Source organism: Chiloscyllium plagiosum, chromosome 13 (genome assembly GCF_004010195.1).
Source record: "Chiloscyllium plagiosum isolate BGI_BamShark_2017 chromosome 13, ASM401019v2, whole genome shotgun sequence".
NCBI lineage: Eukaryota > Metazoa > Chordata > Chondrichthyes > Orectolobiformes > Hemiscylliidae > Chiloscyllium > Chiloscyllium plagiosum.
The window spans coordinates 5,489,880-5,509,130 of NC_057722.1; the positions used below are offsets into that span (position 1 = coordinate 5,489,880).

Sequence of the window (19,251 nt, forward strand, 5' to 3'; positions counted from 1 at the left end):
AAACAGCTAAACCTGCAAAATGGAATTTTACCATCTCCTGAGTAAGAACAGCTATGAAAAGATGGTGACCTGACGGGTTGAGTATTTATACACTTGAAAGTAAGCTTGACAAGTGTGTAGGAAGAGAATAGAGGGAAATGGTAAGTTGAGAGGAGAATTGTTCCTAACACATGTACTGGAAAAGATTGGTTAACACATGGAAGAGCAAATGGAGGCAGATTCTTCTGTCATTCAGTGCAATCATGGCAGCAACTCGTTTTCAAGCAATCTGTCTCTTCTTTCCCTCAAACGTTTTCCCACTGTGTGACCCTTCACTGAGGAATGTGTAGTGGGGTGTGGCTCAAATGAAGAGCAGGGTGCAGGCACAGAAGGCCTGAGAGACAAAGAGCTACATGTGATTCCTCTGAACCCATGACCCCAAAATTCTGGGACCCAATTCCCATCCATTAGGGAAGATCGGACTTGGTGTATCAAGAAGTATCAATCTCCGAGAATGCTCCTCATCTGAATATTCTCTATCTTTTTGGGGTAGATGGTTCCAAAGATTCCAAGCCCTTTTTCAGAAGAATTTTCTCCTATCTCAAACTTAAATGGCTGGCCCCTTTTTTATTCCTGAGATTGTGACACCCTAGTTCTGTGTGCCCCAGCCAGGAGAAACATCCCAGTTGGGCCAAATGGCCAATATCTGTACTGTTAATTCATTGTAATGTTCACATAATGTTAGGGGCATGGCACTAACTCTTAACAACATTGTCAGGGTGGGGGGGGGGCATGTGGTGGGAGGAAGAAAAACTGCAGATGCTGGAATTCAGAAACAAAAACAGAAATTGCTGTTTTATGATCTAAATTATGACTATCCTCCTTGTCGCATAATTTTCTTTTGTTAAATTTCCTCTAAATAAACACGTTAATCCATTGGAATTGCCAGCAGCATGTAAGCACATCTCATTGGAGTGTGAACATACTTTTAAGATGCACTATAGCTTTAACCCCTACTTCAGAGATTCTTATCCCAAAAATAGAGTGACATTTAAACTCAACAGGTCTTGCAGTATCTGTGGAGAGAAATCAGAATATCACGTTTCGGGTCCAGTGACCCTTCAGAACCGATGGTAGCTAGGAGAAGGTTGGGGGATTATGTGCAAGGTGAGGTTGGTGGAGGAGGGAGGAGTAAATGAAAGGCAGAGAGAGAAGAACAGTGGACAGATGAGTGGGTAAAGGTCAGTTTGGGAGAATGAATAGCTAGTAATGGGGACTATTTGTAGCTGATAATGGGTTGTGTGGTAGCAGCCCATGTGATGACAAGGCCTGGTATGGGGACTGGGATAAGAATATGGGAGAAGGTGCTTGAGCCCTAAAGTCGTAGGACTCGATATTGAGTCCAGATGGTTGCAGAGATCCCAAGTGGCAAATGAGGTGTTGCTCTGCCAGCTTGCACTGAGCTTTGCTGGAGCACTGCAGCAAGCTCGAGACAGATGTTGGCGTGGGAACACTGACGTGTTTAAGTGGCAGGCAACTGGAAACTCGGTCATTTTTGCAGAGGGAATGTAGGTATTCGATAAAGTGGCTACTCGGTCTGTACCTTGCTTCCCCAATATCAAGGAGTTGACAACGTTCCTCAATGTTGTCAAATGGGTGGGCACTGTGGCCCACTGTCTGGAGTGAGGGCAGCTTGTCAGTCATGTCAGTGTTGCTGGATGAAGAGGAAAGTGATAATGTCAGTCAGTGGAACAGATATTTGTTACAGTGCATGAGGATGTTTGATCTATCACTTCTGACCACTTGTTGCTTCTGTTTTTAGGATCAAATAACTATCACTGGGTATGAGAAAAATACAGAAACTGCCAAGGAAGCCATCATGAAAATAGTGTCTGAGCTGGAGGAAATGATATCTGAAGACATTACTCTTAACCACAAAGTCCATGCCCGTATTATTGGTGCTCGTGGAAAAGCCATCCGAAAGATTATGGAGGACTTCAAGGTGAGCTGCTTCTATTCTATGATGACTCAACAGGAGACCAAAATCAACTGTAAACTATGAATAAAATCAGAAAAGATAATGTGGGCATTTTTATGCTTCCAAGTCTGGAAGAGTTCACCAACTGTCATGAAAATGAACAGAAAACACATGCGATGTCTCTCAGAGCAGTGCTCATGATGCATTGCTGCGGTTAATCATCCTTAAATGCTCAATATGTTAACCAGAGCTCCCAAGTAAATTCAATCCTAATTTTCCAATCCTGGTCAGGCCAAATAAATTGACCATTACTCATCTTGTCATTGCTTAACTGTTCCAAGTTTTCAGTGAGGTTAATCCTAAAAGCAAACTGTGGCTCTTCCTTTTTAAGCAAGGATTGCCAGAGAAGCAGACCCTCCTGTGCCATGGAATGATATAACCTGTAAGAACAGATATTAATCTGAAATCTGGACTCGGGTGTAGGGTGTCATTCAGGAATGAAGAGTTTTGGCAGTATGAGGAAGAATGGGAGAGATGTGATGGCCTTGACCTATACTGCTGAAGCAATTTCACTGAAGAGCCTGAACTCCATTTTGATCCCTATCCCTCCTTGTAAAAGCCTATCTTTCACTTTCTAACATATCAGCTTCCACATTCAACAGATTTCACAATTAACCCCCTCTGGTGTGGTGCCACTGTCACTTGGCTTCCCTTCCTGTCCACTTTCCATGTTCTGAAGGGATTGTACCATCCACACCACTGTCTGTTGCCTCAGTCACGTGAACCCCAACCCAAACCTTTTCGCCACAAACTCATGAAAAACTATTCCTGTGCCTATTTCCTAATTTCTTTTTCCAAGCACCCAACACACCTTCCATGTGAATCAGCCAGCCGTTTCTTTTAGTTTAGAATATTGTATCTGCTGCTCACAGTGGAGTCAGCTTTACATTGGTGAGACCAAATACAGATTAGAGGGTGACCCCTTTGCAGAACATTTCTATCAGGGAAAAGAAAGTGAGGACTGCAAATGCTGGAGATCAGAAGAGTGTGGTGCTAGAAAAGCACAGCAGGTCAGGCAGCATCCGAGGAGCAGGAGATTGAATGAAAATGAGATTGTTCTGATGAAGGGATTATGCCCAAAACATCAATACTGCTCCTCTGATGCTACCTGACCTGTGCTTTGCCAGCACCACACCCTCTGCTCTAATATCTTTCAGTCCACAAGTATTAGCCATGCTGGGGTTCAGTAATTCTTCACCTTACTCTGCCTCCTATCCTACTCTAATGAAGCTTAACATGAACATAAGGGACACCTGAAGTCAATACAGAAGGCTGTAACATTCGTTTAATTTCAGATCATTACCTCTGCCCTTAACTTAAATAGGTGAAGATTCTGCTTTATAAATGTATACCTTCTCTAGACCATCCTTTTATTACTTGTCCTATTATCAGCCCTTTCATCATGCACCACTATCCCTATCGTCACTCAATCTCCTTTTTTTTTTCTCTATCCTGTCCCAGACCGTCCCTTTTTGATTCGTTCCTCCTCTACCATTTCTTGACTACTTACTTTGTCTAAATTGTGTTACAGCCCTGATGTGTCCAGCTCTGTCAAAGGGCAGTTGACTTGAAACATTAATGCTGTTGGAATCTAAGGAGCGAGAAAAGACCACCTGAATATTTCCAGCAATTTGTTTTATCTTTAATGTTTGTTTGTTTCTTTGGTTTTTTAAACTTAAGTTGTGATACACCTCACTGTATTTATCTGATGTCTTCACAGACACTACTTAAATACAGGTAATTCACCTTTTCTGTTGTGTGCAGGTTGACATTCGTTTCCCTCCATCTGGGGCAGAAGATCTTGACTGTGTCACTGTGACTGGTCTGCCTGACAATGTGGATGAGGCTATTGATCATCTCCTGAACTTGGAAGAGGAATACGTAAGTATCAGTTTAAGTGTTGCTGCTCCAACCAGTACGTAACAGTGCACCCCAGTTTAGCAGCAGACCTTCTAGTGACTTTATGATACTGACACCAGGTTTCATTTAAGGGAATTCTCAGCACCTCCAGTGCTGACCTCTTGTGTTTCCCTGATAGTGCTCTGTTGATGGAAGTACCTTCAACTGTCAAATTCCTGAGCTTCAGCATTTCTTCCTAAACCCTTCCTTCTCTGTCTTCTCTCAAGATGTTCTTTGAAATCTGCTTCTTTGATAATGCTTTTGGTAATTTTTATCTCCTTGTATGACTTGGTGTCAAATTTTGACTGCTAAAACTCCTGTGCAATATCGTTTAAAATATTTTACTGCATTAAAGGCATTATATAAATGCAAACTTTTATTGTTAGATGTGCAGATTGGAACTGCATGATCCTATTGAGTTTGACCCCAGTTCTGCAGGCAGTGTGCTATACGTTTTTCACGGCTGGCTGCATGGAGTCTGCACATTCTCCCCGTGTCTGCGTGTTTCCTGCGGGTGCTCCGGTTTCCTCCCACAATCCAAAGATGTGCAGGTCAGGTGAATTGGCCATGTTAAATTACCCATAGTGATAGGTGCATTAGGGAGTAGGGGGATGGGTCTGGGTGGGTTACTCTTCGGAGGAACGGTGTGGACTTGTTGTGCTGAAAGACCTGTTTCCGCACTGTAAGGAATCTAATTAATCTAATCAACCTGCTCTCTTTCCAACTCGCTTTTTTTGGTCTACGCTATCCTCTTTACAGTTTACAATGCTTTCAAGTTTTTAGTATCATTTACAAACTTTGAAATCATCCTCTGTGCACTAAGATTCAGATCCTTAATCTTTCTCAGAAGGTGAGGGTTCAAATACCACCCCCAGGCACTCCACTGCAAACCTTCATCCAGCTTGGAAAATAATTATTAAGCATTGCTCTGTTTTGAATTCATTAACTAATTTTGTACTAATGTTTCTATTATCCTTTCTATTCCATGAATATAACTCTCTTCTTTTGAAGTCTATTATGTGGCACTGTATTGCATGCCTTCTGGCAGTCCTTGTACACCACATCAATAAAGATTTTATCATTGAACAGCTGACAAAAAAGGTCAAAGAAAAACTAGCCAGTGACTTAAACTTTATTTTCACCCCCTCAATCTATGCAGGTTCTTGCTCATTTTTTCCAGGTGACTATCCTGAGTAATTTGTTTCTTGAAGCTTCTGCATCATGAAAGTTAAACTGACGGGACTGTATTTGCTGGGCTTTTCCTTGCATCCTTGTTTGAACAGGGGTGATGTTTGCAATTTTCCTGTTTTTTTTTATTTTCTTGTCACCTAGAGTCTAGAAAAGACTGTGGGGTCATGGCCAGCACCCTTCATTGGATATGTCTCATCCAGTTCTGGTGTCTTGTCAATCTTGAGTACCAGTAGTCTATCAAACACTTGTTCCTTGTCAGTTTTGAGCTCCTTCTAATGACAGTTTTCTCATGGTTCCATGGTAAAGACAAATATGGAGAATTTGTTTTAATACTTCAGCCATGCCTTGGGCGAAAATGTGTAAATCTGCTTTATGGTCCCTAATCACCCCCAATTCTCCTCTTACTCTTGCTATTTATGTGACTGTGGAAGACTTGAGGATTCCTGTTCTTATCCAAAGTAGCAATATTCCTCTTTGCTTCTCTTATATTTTTTGTCATTTCCCCTTTGAACCTTTTCATTCTCCATTGTACTTGCTACCTGATCCCTCAGAAGCAACACTTCTTTATCTTAATTTTACTCTCTGTTTTGACAGCCAGGGACCTGGAGATGTGTTTTCCCTACATTTCCCTTTGAGGGAATGTGCCTTTGCTGTATCCTCTTTGAAGGTGACCCTTTGTTCAATTACAATTCCTGCAGCCAAACTTTCATTTGTCTAACCTGTCCAGCTCCATTCCTGCGCAATTGAAGTCAGCTTTCTGCCAGTTGGTGTTTTGTTTTTTTTGTTTTCACTTGACTGTGGATTGACTACCATCATTCTTCACCATCTTGGGCATTTATGTACAATGATCACTGTCTCCTAAATGCTCCCCCACTGACATTTGATCCACTTGGTCGTGCCTCATTTCCCATTTCCATGATGAACTCCGTCCTAACTTAAATGGGTCATGACTTCTGGCTGTTCATCATCCTGCCCCACACGTGTATCCAAAAGAAAAATGCTTCTCCTCCCCAACTTTCATCAAACTCTCCACTCAGTCACCTTTTGCCTTCTGCACCAAACTCCCAGATGTACTCTCTAGACCTCAGTCAGTCAGTCAATGCTAAGTGACAATCGTAGAATCACTACAGTGTGAAAGTAGGCCATTAAGCCCACTGAGTAAGCACTGATCCTCTAAGCATCTCATCCACACCCACCTCATCCCTGTTACCCTGTGTTTCATATGGTTGACCAACCTAGATTGCACATCCCTGGACACTATATGGGCAGTTATTAGCATGGTCAGTCCACCTAACCTGCTCATCTTTGTACTGTGGGAGGGAACCCACGCAGACACTGGTAGAATGTGCAAACTCCACACCGGAGGCTGGGATCGAACCCATGCCCCTGGCTGTGAGGCACTAGTGTTAACCACCTGAGTTACTATGCCACCCTGTGCATCCTTATTGATGCTAAGGTGGATGAGTAATTTCTTGAGGGTCATTAGTCTTTTGAAAATCTTCCACACAGAACAACGGGGTCAGCTCATTGAATATATTCCAGGCTGATTTAGGTAGATTCTGGATTTGACAAGGAAGTTTAGAGTTATGGGCCCAGTGGGAAAGTAGAGTTGAGGCCACAATCAAGCAAATGGTGATCTTTTTGAATATTAAAGCAGGCTTGATGGGCTGAATAACATAGTCCACCTACTATTTCTTGATCCATCTCTCTCCTATCTTTTTAGATGTCAGATGTTGTGGAAAATGAGGCTATGCAGGCATACATGAAATCAGCATCACGTGTGGATGAACCAAAAACCACCTCAAAGGGCTTTGTGGTGAGAGATGCACCATGGACCAGTAGCACAGAAAAGGTAAGGAGCCTTCATGCTTCACTGGTTTGTTTATCTGGGAGGACTGGACTACTCTCAGCTTATGTGGCAGCCTGTGTATAGTTACTGGTAAACTGGAACAGAAGCTTTAAAGTGTGTGTGTGTGTGTGTGTGTGTGTGTATATATATATTATAGTAAACCTTGATCCCAAGGCAACTCTAGCTCCTAGACTGAGGGCAAGGTGCAGTCCACCTCCAACAACCCAACCATCTTGTGGGGGGACGGGGGACGGGATGTGCTGAAACACAAACATTTTATATTTTAAAATTGAGAGTTTAAGATTGAAAGTGGAAATAAATTTTGGAACAGAAAGATTATTAGATTGTTCTTCAGCCTAGTTCTTTCCAATTGTGATATTTTGCATTATTTCACTCTGCATTTCTTTAAGTTCAATCTGATTTGATAATGGTTTCCACCTGGCTCTTTTTCCAAGTGTCTGGTACCTTAATATGTTAACCACCTGTAGCGTGATGTACTCAACTTTTGGTAAACTCATACACTCTGATCACAACATTTGCTTCCAGTGATTATGCCTGGGTGACTCTTACCCCAAGAAACCCGTTTACTCTTGATATGTGTGTTCTGCACTGTGCAGTTCCCACTCAGTTTGGCAGGCTAGTTTAGTTTTAATGTTCTTAGCTTCCATCTTGAACTAGGCCAGGTTTGAAACTGGCTGGACTTTCAGCTATAGAGTAGAGAAGTTTTGAAGATTTTAAGAGAAGATGATCTGCCCAATCCAAGAAATCATCTCCTCCAATTTGATATGAATCAATGTTGGTTTTTTAAAAAACAACAGTGAGATAAAAAGTATACAAGGGAATCCCCAACTTATGAGTAACTTACAAATGCTTGTACTTACACTCATGTAAGGGATCATATTTGTAATTTTAAAGACCCATTATAAGAACACCTGCTGTACTTGTGAACGGCTGCTTTCCCGTATGTTCTGGCTTATAAATCAACTTGTGAATGAGACTCCAGATGAGAACTCATTCTCAACCTGGGGACTATATCATATTATGTTGGGGTTATAGAACATGAATGAATGGATGAGAGTACATCCTGTGTGAAAATGTGTTTTTCTTCCCTAGAAGGAGAGTCCATTTGAAAGTGACCTAAATACGTCACTTACAAGCAAGCACGTTATTGTAATAGTGTCTGGGGAAAACCGCTATAGTGTTAATGAGTGAAATGTTTATACTGTTGGCTTTCTGACAGGCAGACTAAACATATTAAAGCAACTGCTTTAGAATTGACTTCACAACAAAAGATTAAGTTTTTAATTCTGAAGAATCCAGAGTTCAGATCGGAAGGTAAAATAGTTTCTCTGTTTCATTTTTAAATGGATGAAGTTTGGTTCAGGGGGAGTCAGCAGAAATGGCTTCCAATCTGTGGAGCTTCCAACCCAGGAGATCATGCATATAAATCCTGAGTTTTTAGAACTGTAGAGTTTTAAGCTATCAGAATTGAGGTTCATGCCAGCGGCCTTGATAGCAGGGTCATTTTTTTAGAAAAAAGTAGCTGTAGTAGTCCCAAGATAAAAGACTGGATAAGATGTGAAATAGGTTGTAGTCTTGTTTGGATGTTGTATTAGCATCTTTCTAACTTTTCCAATTACTTGTTTTTCCATTTGCATAATGAACATGTGCTCTGTTAAGGGACATCTTCAGACTTGTGAATATTTGTGTGAGTAAACAACTGCAAAAGAAAAATTTAAAATGCAATCTATCATGCCAGGTTTTGTACTGGGATCTGATTTGTGCAATATTATCATAGGCTGGGATCATAAACATGTGTTTATAATTTTATGTTCATTTGGTGATTTGACTTGCTTTGGGGAAAATTCCGTGTAACTTGTATTTGAATTGCTAAGTAACTTGAATTCTTTATCTCCTCCAGGCTCCAGACATGAGTAGCTCTGAAGACTTCCCGAGTTTTGGTGCTCCAGTTGCTCCAAAGACTTCACCGTGGGGACCGAAAAGATTCTGAGCAGGAAGAAGCTCTATTTTCCAAACCCCCCCCCCCCCCCCATCCCCTCGTATTGCTGGGTTGCCACAATGTGCTTCCTATTTGATTCCAGTTCAGCAGCCTAGCAAGTAATTAGTGTAGCAAAAATTACTTCCTGTGTCAGTCATTTCCAAAAACACAATAGCCGTGATTTGAAGGCCATACTCGCGAGCCTCGTCTATAGCCACGCAGTTGCGTGCTTCTAAACCCCACGGCATTCCACACACCCTGACAAACACAACTGTTTGAAAACAGTTTGCCGCTGATTCGATGCAAGGGCCCAAATTGCAGTGTTTATCCAAATTACCCACGCAACTTGGTCCACTGCTTATTTCAGTCAAGTCAACATCTGCAGGAATTTGAAGCAAAGACTGGGTGGGGTTGTGGTCTCCTGATTTCTTTTTTAAAATCCCTGGAGTCCGCATCCTTTTGCCTATCTTTGCAGTTTTCCTGGTTAAAAGTGCAATTGCTTTAACCCTTCAACTGCCACTTGCCATAGAGCTCTGAAGCCCATTTTAACACCTGCACTTCAAATTTGACTGTGAATCCAGTCCTTAAATCACAGCTCAGCTGACCTCATTTTAAATTAACCTCATTTTGAATCAGGTGTTCCTCCCTAGCAGGTAGACCCTATGCTATGCCACTGTTCCAGGTCACTTGATGTGCACAGCCTTGGTTGTTTTCCCCCTATCCTAATGGTTGGGCCATTGTGCATATGATGATATTGCTTTGTGCAAAAATGAGGCTGTGAGCAAACCCCTGAGCACAGCATGTAAATGGAACTCTACTTGCCATAACAGGGCCAACAGCAAATGAGCACTGAGGGGATTTAGAAAAAAATGCAAAAACAAGCCAAATGGATTCGCTTAAACTGTCCCACAGCCAAAGACTTATTGCTTTGTGCAAAGTTTCTTTGTGCAAACACAGCACAAAGCCAAGGCAATGACTGATGAACAATGAAGAAGGGTGAAACCTCAAACTTTCAGCCTGCTCCTGCTGCAGAGATCCCTGAAGTGGTATTTCTTTGCCCAATTGCTCTTTCATAATGCAGATTTTATTTGAACAAGAAATTCTCATTCCATTTGAGAACATCTGAGACACATTAAAATGACATAGTTGTTTACCCTGGGCTTATTTGGTGTTTCTGTATACAGAAAAGGCACTAAATTAAGTTTTGTGCATGCTATGTATCTGTTATACATAGAGATGCGTGGTATTGACTTTGGTCATGTCAGTGTGTCAACTCCAAAGAGCTCAAAAGAAGCTAACTTAAAGAATGCACATTAATGTCAGTGTATAGAGTATACCACCTACTTGTAATTTGATATAAACAGTATCTTGAAAGAGAATCTTCCTCTTCCAAAGTGGAATTTATTTTCTCATGCAAATGAGGACTGCCCATGTTGAACAGTAAGGAGAGGGTGGCAAGAGCTGTGCAGTTCCCCACCAACACTACACATTCTGGGTCAATAACCTCAGGCTGGTAAATCTTAATAGCCAGATTTTGGTTCCTAGTAAATCATGCACTTGGATTAATCCACACATTAGCCCTCTTAGCACAGCACAATACCCAAAGGTTGAGGGTGTGTGGCTAGGAAGGAGAGAGCAGACTGCATAACCTATGAATAGGAAGTGCAACTTCTCTTTTTTTTTGGTAGCTTGTGTCTTGCCCACCATTGCCACTCCCTGTGATTGGGTCTTTACTCCACACCTCAACAAAAAAGGTAGTACTGATGGACAGGGCCCGTTGAACTTTTGGGTTAGCTTGTTTGAGAAACTGAACTTTGAGATCTACAAGGAGAAAGAAAACTTGACAAAAACACTAATCTATTGAAAATGCAATCATCTGTTTTGATTTTTCACCCAATTTTCCCCATAGACTCACTTGACTGTGAGAGAGACTCTTGTCACAATCCACAGTCCAGTGAGTTGAATCTGTTTTATTTTTAAACTATTGTTTCCAAGTCTGTTTCTGGGACTTGATAGGAAACCCAGTCGCTTTGCTATGAATCTGTTTTTGATTCATAACTTTGGCTTCCTTAATCAGGTCCCAGTTTTGTTTTAAATCTTGCTGAATACTGGATGGATTTCTAATCTGTTAAGCATTGTCCAATTTATTGAGCATTTCTGTCACGTGTAAAGCAGAAGACCGAGCCCCCACCCACCCCCTTACAGCACCCCTCCCAAAGGAGAATTGGCTTGATCTAGTTGATGCCAATATCTGGCTATTCCTACAATTAAGAAATGTAGTGATAATTAAGTCACTTCTGAATTAGTAACTGATTAGATTAGTGGCCTTTTCAGAAGCTGGCTATCTCTTCAGTGTGATAGTTTCTTGCTGGCACTTTAAAGCCGAGGTGGGGCTACCCTTGTGTACTTGCATGTGCTCATATGTGAGTTTGCACCTTGCAGATTTAAATGTAATTTGTAGATCTCAGTTTGATAATACTTCGATTTAACTGGGATAAAAAAATTTTGTTTTTTCTTTTGAAACAACTTGCTAATCTTCTCAGGGCGTCAGTGTGCAATTCCCCTCTGCAGGCTGTGAGAATGCTAGCTGAAAGCTGACTTGCCCCTAATGTAAGGAGTAAAGTAGCAATAATGTCCCAAGACCACCAGGTGCAAATTTGGTACTAAGTTCTTTAGCAGAACACCACTCAGCCAGTGTTGGCAGCCTGCTGGCACACTTTAGGTTCAGCTTACTTTTGAAGTGGATGTCCATGCATTAGGTACCGTGGCCTGTTTTGTCCTTTTTTTGTTCAAACCATCAATGTTCCAATGACATTTCCTTGTCTGCTATTGATCCTGCCCTGTTGATACAGTTATGAAGGATTTGAGAAATGGGCCTGTTTTCACTGCTCACATCTGTTCAAGTCTTCCATGTTGATGCAATACGAAGAACAAGCAGTTTCCATGTAAGACCCATTGGCCTTAACTCTGAATGGAGATATGCAAATGTATAGGAGATATGGATGACACTGGAATTTTATAAATCCAAAATTAAAAAAAAACGAATAACCAGTCTTTCTGCACTGTTGCTTGTGTTTTTGTACAACCTATCTGCTACAATCTGAAGTTTATCATTCAATTTGTTGGTTTGGTCTTGGCAGTTCATGTGGAAAGACTGAAGGACGTCCACCAATGTAAATTTTGTTGTGGCAACTAAACAGCAGATGGCCGCATAGTTCATGATGCGTTTCGTTTTCAAGTTCCCAAGTTGAATTGAGTTATGAAATCATTAAAGTGGCTATAGCACAGGAGGAGGCCATTTGGCATTTCATATCTGTGCTAATTTTCTGAGAGCTTTGTGCTGGCCCCATTTTATTACTTTTTCTTGTGACATTGTAAACTGTTTTCCTTTAAATAATTATCTGATTTCCCTTTAGAAAGCCATGGTTGAAATTGCCAGTATCTCTAGCTATTTTTTTATTTCCTCAAGCCGACTCTGGTTGTTTTGCCAATCCCTTTCATCTGACCATCTATATTAAAGGAGAATAGTCTGATTCTCTGACCTATCCATGCAACTGGAATCTCTCCTTGCTGAAGCCATTCTCATGCATGTTTTCTGCACATTGTTGTTAAGTGGTACCCAGAGCTTGTATACAAAACTCTCCTTCCAATTAGACCATTACTTTATTTAAAAGTTTTTAAACATAGTTTTCCTTGCTTTTATACTGTGCCTCTATTCATAAAGCCTGTCGTCCTTCACTTTCTCAACATGCCCTGCAGCATTCCACAGTCCATGCACATAAACTCCATGAGCTCTTCTGCTCCTGCACAACATAAAGAATAAAATTCTAATTTGGTTGGTAGGAAGGACAAGTCAATAAATGTTTCACTTCACACTTCTCAGCACGCACTCAAGTTTCCAAAATGTTACCAATCTTCTAACCACCATCTTTGCAGCATTGTACATTTTTTTTTAGTTTGCTATCATCCTTAACTTAGCTGTCTCTTCCTCTTGAAAGTTGTGGAATATCCCCACACATCTGCCACAACCTCTCAACCATTTCTATTTGAACTATAGTTTGCCAGTCTAGCCAGCTACCATTATACACTTCTAATCACCTTTTTTTTTTTAAATTTAAAATCATTTCAGGCTCTCATTTATGTTTCTTCCTCAAACAGAAAATGGAATTTCAGCATATTAAGATCATTCTTATCTAGAGAGCATTTGTTAGGTTGATTTCCCTACAGTGTGGAAACAGGCCCTTTGGCTCAACAAGTGCACATGGACACTCTGCAGAGTAACCCACCCAGACCCTTTCTCCTCTAGCTGCTGCACCTAACACTGGTGCCATAAATTTTGACAGGCATGCAAGCTAACATATTACTGCTTTCTACTTTCACCTGGTATTCCAATGCCATCTTTGTTTTTAAGAATGACATTGCTCAACATGCCACACATGTTCCAGATAGGAACTGACTCAGCACTGTACAGCCACTACTCAAACACACAATTTAAACTCCTCTTCCATGTCAGGATAGCCCCTGCAGGGCTATCTTCAGTTCTTCCTTGCTGTTTCTGTCAGGCTTCCTCCATTGCTAGCCTTCGGCGCATTTACCCGTGCAGAGTTGGAGTGCTGCATCAGGCCATAGGGTGGAGGGCAGCTTCAGCCTTCAGGAGTAACCAACTCTTCCAAAGGTTGAGAAATGAGCTGCTTCATGATTTGAATGTCAATGGCATGTACAGCTGGTGGATATTGGCCTGAAATGTTTGTTCCTGGATGAGCATTATACTTTGTGCTGATAGCGAGGTAGGCCTTCAAAGAGCTGCAGGAAGTGAGAAATGTGGTTCGAGATTGTAACTCATCTGTTGCTCAGCTAAACAACCAGTAGGAAGAGGAAGCCAGGAGATCCATGTTGGACAAGTTTGAAGCATTTGCATTCACGTTCAGCCAGAGGGCCAAGTGGATGATAAACCCTGAAAACCCTCCTGCTCGACTTCAACCACTTTGATTAAAAAAAAAATGGCAGAAGGCACTGAATAACTTATCCATGATGTTCCAATGCAGCAGTAACGCTGGTATCTGTGACACTGTGGAAAATTGCTCAGGCCTGTCTGGCCTACAAAAGGGACAAAAACAATCCAGCTACTTACTGTCCCCTTGCTCTACTCTTTATCATTGCTAAAATGGTAGAACCGATTATTGTCTACAGTACAATCAAGCAGCACTTTGAGGACTAATGTGCTCACTGCTCAGATTAGCTTCCAGCAGGGCACTTAGCTCCTGATCTCATTATAGCATTCATCCAAACGTGGACAAAAGAACTGAATCCTTAGAGGTGAGGTGAGACTGCCCATGACATCAAAGCAATATTTGACTAAACGTGGATTCCCGATGAAGAGAGTGAGTGTGTGCATGCGTGTTTCTGTATGCACATGCTTGGTAGAGTCTTGCATGAGTTGTGGCCATTTCAGAGACATGGGTAAAGCAGGGACAGGAATGGGTGTTGCAAGTTCTGGGAATTAGATGTTTCATTAAGTACAGAAGATAGTAAAAGAGGTGGGGGTGTGGCATTGTTGGTCAATGACCGTATTATGGTTGCAGAAAGGACATTTGAGGACTTGTTTACTGAGGTACTATGGGTTGAGATTCCTCCCCTGGCAGGAAAGAAGTCACCCTGTTGGGAATTTTCTATAGGCTTCCGAATAGTTTCAGATGTAGAGAAAAGGATAGAAAAGGTGATTCTCGATAGGAGCGGGAGTGACAGAGTAGTTGTTATGGGGGACTTTAACTTTCCAAATATTAACTGGGAGTACCATTGTTCAAGCACTTTAGACAAAAACTGATCCACCTAATGTGTGCAGCAGGGTTTCCTGACAGTATATAAACAGGCCAACAAGGGGTGAGGTCACATTGGATTTGGTACTGGGTAATGAACCTACCTAATGGAGTTAGGTGAGCACTTTGGTGATAGTGACCACAATTCAGTTATGTTTACATTGGCGATGGAAAGGGGCTAGTATATACTGTAGGGCAGGAGGGAAATGCAATTACGATGCGATTAGGCAAGATTTAGGATGCATAGGATGGGGAAGGAAATTACAGGGGATGGGCACAAATGAAATGTGGAGCTTATTCAAGGAACAGTTACTGCAGGTCCTTGATAAGCGTGTAGCTGTCAGGCATGGAGGAAATGGTTGAGTGAGGGAGCTGTGGTTTACTAAGGAAGTTGAATCTCTTGTCAAGGAAGGCTTATGTTAGAATGAGATGTGAAGGTTCAGTTAGGGCACTTGAGCGTTACACGTTAGCCAGGAAAGATCTAAAGAGAGAGTTAAGAAGAGTCTGGAGGGGATATGAGAAGTCGTTGGTGGATAGGATCAAGGAAAACTCTAAAGCTTTCTATAGGTATATCAGGAATAAAAGAATAAAGAGTAAGATTAGGGTCAATCAAGGATAGTGATGGGAAGTTGTTCATGGAGTCAGAGGAGATAGGGGATTCACGCGCTTATCTAAACATTCTTCTACCACTGGCAGTGTTCCAGACTCCTTCCTCTTTTTCAAAAAAAAGCTTGCCTCTTAAATCTCCTTTTGAACTTTCCCCCTCTTTCCTTAAATGCATGCCACGTAATATTAGACATTTCAATTCTGGGGAAAAAAGGATTGTCAACTCTATGCATCTCATGATTTTATAGACTTCTATCAAGTCTCCCCTCAACCTCTACTGCTATAAAGAAAACAACCTGAGTTTTTCAAGCCATTCCTTTATAGCTTCTATCCTCTAATGCATGCAACATCCTGGTAAACCTCTTTGGAAAAGCTCTGGAATCCATTATTAAGAAGGTGGTAGTAGAATTGTAATACAATTTGTGACAAGTTGGTTAGAGTTCTTTGACAATGCAACAAATAGGATGGATAAAGAGAGCTAGCAAATATCTTATAGTTAGATTTCAAAAAAGCATTCAAAAACATGCCATTTGAAAGACTGCTACATAAGACAAAAATCATGATATTGGGTTTAACTTATTAGTAAGGATTGAGGATTTGCTGATTAGCAAGAAACAGAGTTAGACATTTTGGTCATTTTCTGAATGGTAAACTACAGCTTGTGGATTGCCACAGGGATCAGTCCTGGGGTTTCAACTGCTTGCTGTTTAGATTTGGATGAAGGGACAAATTGTACTTTAGTCAAATGCACTGATAATACAAAGATAAATAGGAAATTAAGTTGTGAGGGGGATGCAGAATCTGCAATGGAATACAGATGGTTTATCTGAGTGAGCAGAAAATTGGCAGATAATAGGGGCAAAGTGTAAGGTTGTCTATTTTGGCAGGGATAATAGTTTTTAAAGAAAGGAAAAATAGCAAAAGAGGAAAGATTGAACAGGTTTGGCCTATTCTCATTGGACAAGAAGAGAGGTGATCTTATGTAAGTAAGGGGGCTTGATAGGGTAGATGCTGAATATTTTCACTTAAGCAGCATTTTCACTGCAAAGAATTAAAAGGGAGAGTGGAGTTCTCCCGTTTAAACCTGGGATGAAGAAGAATTCTCTCAGAGAGTTGGTAGTGTTTAGAGTTTTGAATCCAGAGACAAGCAGTGAGAGGAGAAAGTGAGGACTGCAGATGCTGGAGATCAGAGCTGAAAATGTGTTGCTGGAAAAGTGCAGCAGGTCAGGCAGCATCCAAGGAACAGGAGAATTGACGTTTCGGGCATAAGCCCTTCTTCAGTGAGAATCAACTTAAAAGTGTTTTGGGAGAAGTCAGCTCAGTCACCTCGCCTGAAGTGATTAGAGACCTGGTATCAAAGAACAGTGAAGCCCCAAACATTAGATCACTACAGTGATTCCTCCCTCACTTTAAACCAGAGAGAGAGCTGTTAGAAAACTGTATAGCTTAGAAACAGCAGAACCTCAGAAGTGTACATCATCTTGACCAACAAAGACTGGCAGGAGCTCTGAGCGGACATATAAATTGAGGGAGGTTTTGCATCCACAAGATATCTAGGATGTCACATGCATGAACTGCCAGTATAGCATTTCTTATACAACATGTGGCTGATTTGGAGCAGTAATTCTCCTCACAATGCAGGAGGAGAGAGATTTTTGGAACAGTTGTACTAGAGGGTGATAGGCAGACAAGGAGAAGTGGAGAGATGGCAGGAGTGTAGGTGACCATTCGTCGAAACAAAAGAAAACAGCAGATCCAGGAAACCCAGGACTTGGAGCTGACTCACAGGAATGAGCAACATGACTGAGCCAGGGGTGGATCACTCTGGCGATAACCACAGTACTATGGTGCCTAATGCTACTCTGGGAAAAGAGAGAGGGGCTAGTGGAAAGATTAGTAAGGTAGTAGAAGCAGCTGACTCAATAGTTTGAGGGATAAATGGTCTAGTTTGCAACCACCATCGTGAGTCTTGTATGGTCTGTTGCCATCTGGGTGAAAGGGTTTTGGAAATAACAGAATAATTGGATAAACATCTAGACAGGCAGAGTGAACAATTAGTGATTGTGGGTCATGTGGGAACTAACAGCATATGGAGGGACAGCTTGGAGATCTTGCAGGACAAGTAGGGTTCTGAGAGCTATTGATTTTAATTACCCTTGGGTTGATGCGAAAAACTAGATTTGAGTCATGGAAGGGGAGAAATTCCTGCAATGTGTGCAGGAGAACTTTCTGGAACAGTATATTTCCAGCCCTACTAGGGAGGGTCTGTATTGGATCTGATCCTAAGGAATGAGACAGAGCAAGTGGAGAACATCAGAATTGGGGAGCATTTGGGAAATAGCAATCATTACATAATGTATGGAGTTGGAAAGGATTTTAAAAATCAGTCGAGAATTAAGATCCTGGACTGGAAAAGGGCAGATTTTAGGGGTCTAGAAGTTGAACTGGAGCATGTTGATTGGAAACATATTTTGGTGGATTAAACAGTGGATGACAAATGAGAGAATTTCACGAATGTCCTTTAGGGAAGGAATCTGCCACCTTTAGCCCGTCTGCCCTATGTGTGAGTCCAGACCAACAGCAATGTGGTTGCCTCCCAACTGCCCTCTGGGCAATTAGGGATGGGCAATAAATGCTGGCTTGCCCAGTGATGCCTCATGAATAAATAATAAATGAATAATTAAAGCCAGATGAATAGGCCAGAAACTAGGTTCATAGCCATGAGAAATAAATAAGGGATATCCAAAGCTAGGGTCCCCCTGGATGCCTAATGATATTAGTGAGAAGATAAAGAAGAAAAAGGAGATATATGATGCATATCAGAATAATCATATCATTGGAAATTAGGAAGAGTAAGTCTAAAGCAGGAGAGAGCTGAAATAAGGAAGGCTAAGAGGAAGCATGAGGAAAAGTTAGCAGTCTGCACTAAAACAAACAGTAAAATGTTCTTCAAATATATTAATAGTGAAAAAGAGAATGGAGTCCATAAGGAACAAGCAGGGTATGATGCTCTCTGAAGCAGAGGATATGGCAGAGCTATTAAATGAATATTTTGCTTCTGTCTTTACCAACTTAGAAGATGTTGATAATAACCTAGTTGAAAACGTGGGTGTTTAACAATGGAACAGTGTAGTGATAGATAAAGATGAGGCACGAAAAAGGCTGGCAGCAATTTAAAACCTATTGTCAAAAATACTCATAGGATAGGGGTCATGATGTAGACTTCTTAATATTTGCTACCAAAGATTTCTCGAATAGATCTATTGGGTTTAGTCCATTGAATTGGTTTATGGTTATGTGTTAAGAGTTTAATTAAAATTGATTAAGGAAAAATTCATAAGAAAAAAAGACAATTCTTCAATGTTGGACTACATATCCATGTTTCAATAGAGTCGCACAGCAGCATGTAAAGTCATAAAGTCATAGAGGTATACAGCATGCAAACAGACCCTTTGGCCCAACTCATCCATGCCGACCGGATATTCCAACCCAATCTAGTCATACCACCCAGCACCTGGCCCATATCCCTCCAAACCCTTCCTATTCATGTACCCATCACGCCTTCCTCACTATCCTCTCTACCTGTGACTGCACTTTCAAGGATCTATGAACCTGTACTCTAAGGTCTCTTCATTCAGCAACACTCCCTAGGACCTTAGCATTAAGTGTATAAGTCCTGCAAAGGTTTGCTTTCCCAAAATGCAGCACCTCGCATTTATCTGAATTAAACTCCATCTGTCACTTCTCAGCTCATTGGCCCAACTGATCAAGGTCGCGTTGTTATCTGAGGTAACCTTCTTTATTATCCACTACACCTCCAATTTTGGTGTCATCTGCAAACTTACTAACTATGTGTCTTACGATCACATACAAA

At 41.3% G+C, this 19,251-nt stretch overlaps 1 protein-coding gene across 2 annotated transcripts in view; it reads left to right on the plus strand.

The window, feature by feature from the left end:
- The window catches only part of hdlbpa (high density lipoprotein binding protein a), a 70,711-nt gene extending 58,702 nt beyond the window's left edge, over positions 1-12,009 (plus strand). For both annotated transcript variants that reach the window (XM_043701738.1, XM_043701739.1), the window contains exons 25-28: positions 1,802-1,981; positions 3,782-3,898; positions 6,831-6,959; positions 8,878-12,009. In XM_043701738.1, the coding sequence (XP_043557673.1) occupies positions 1,802-1,981; positions 3,782-3,898; positions 6,831-6,959; positions 8,878-8,967 (516 nt within the window). In that variant the 3' untranslated portion in view covers positions 8,968-12,009. The remainder of the gene's footprint in view (positions 1-1,801; positions 1,982-3,781; positions 3,899-6,830; positions 6,960-8,877) is intronic.
- The last annotated feature ends 7,242 nt before the right edge of the window (positions 12,010-19,251 follow it).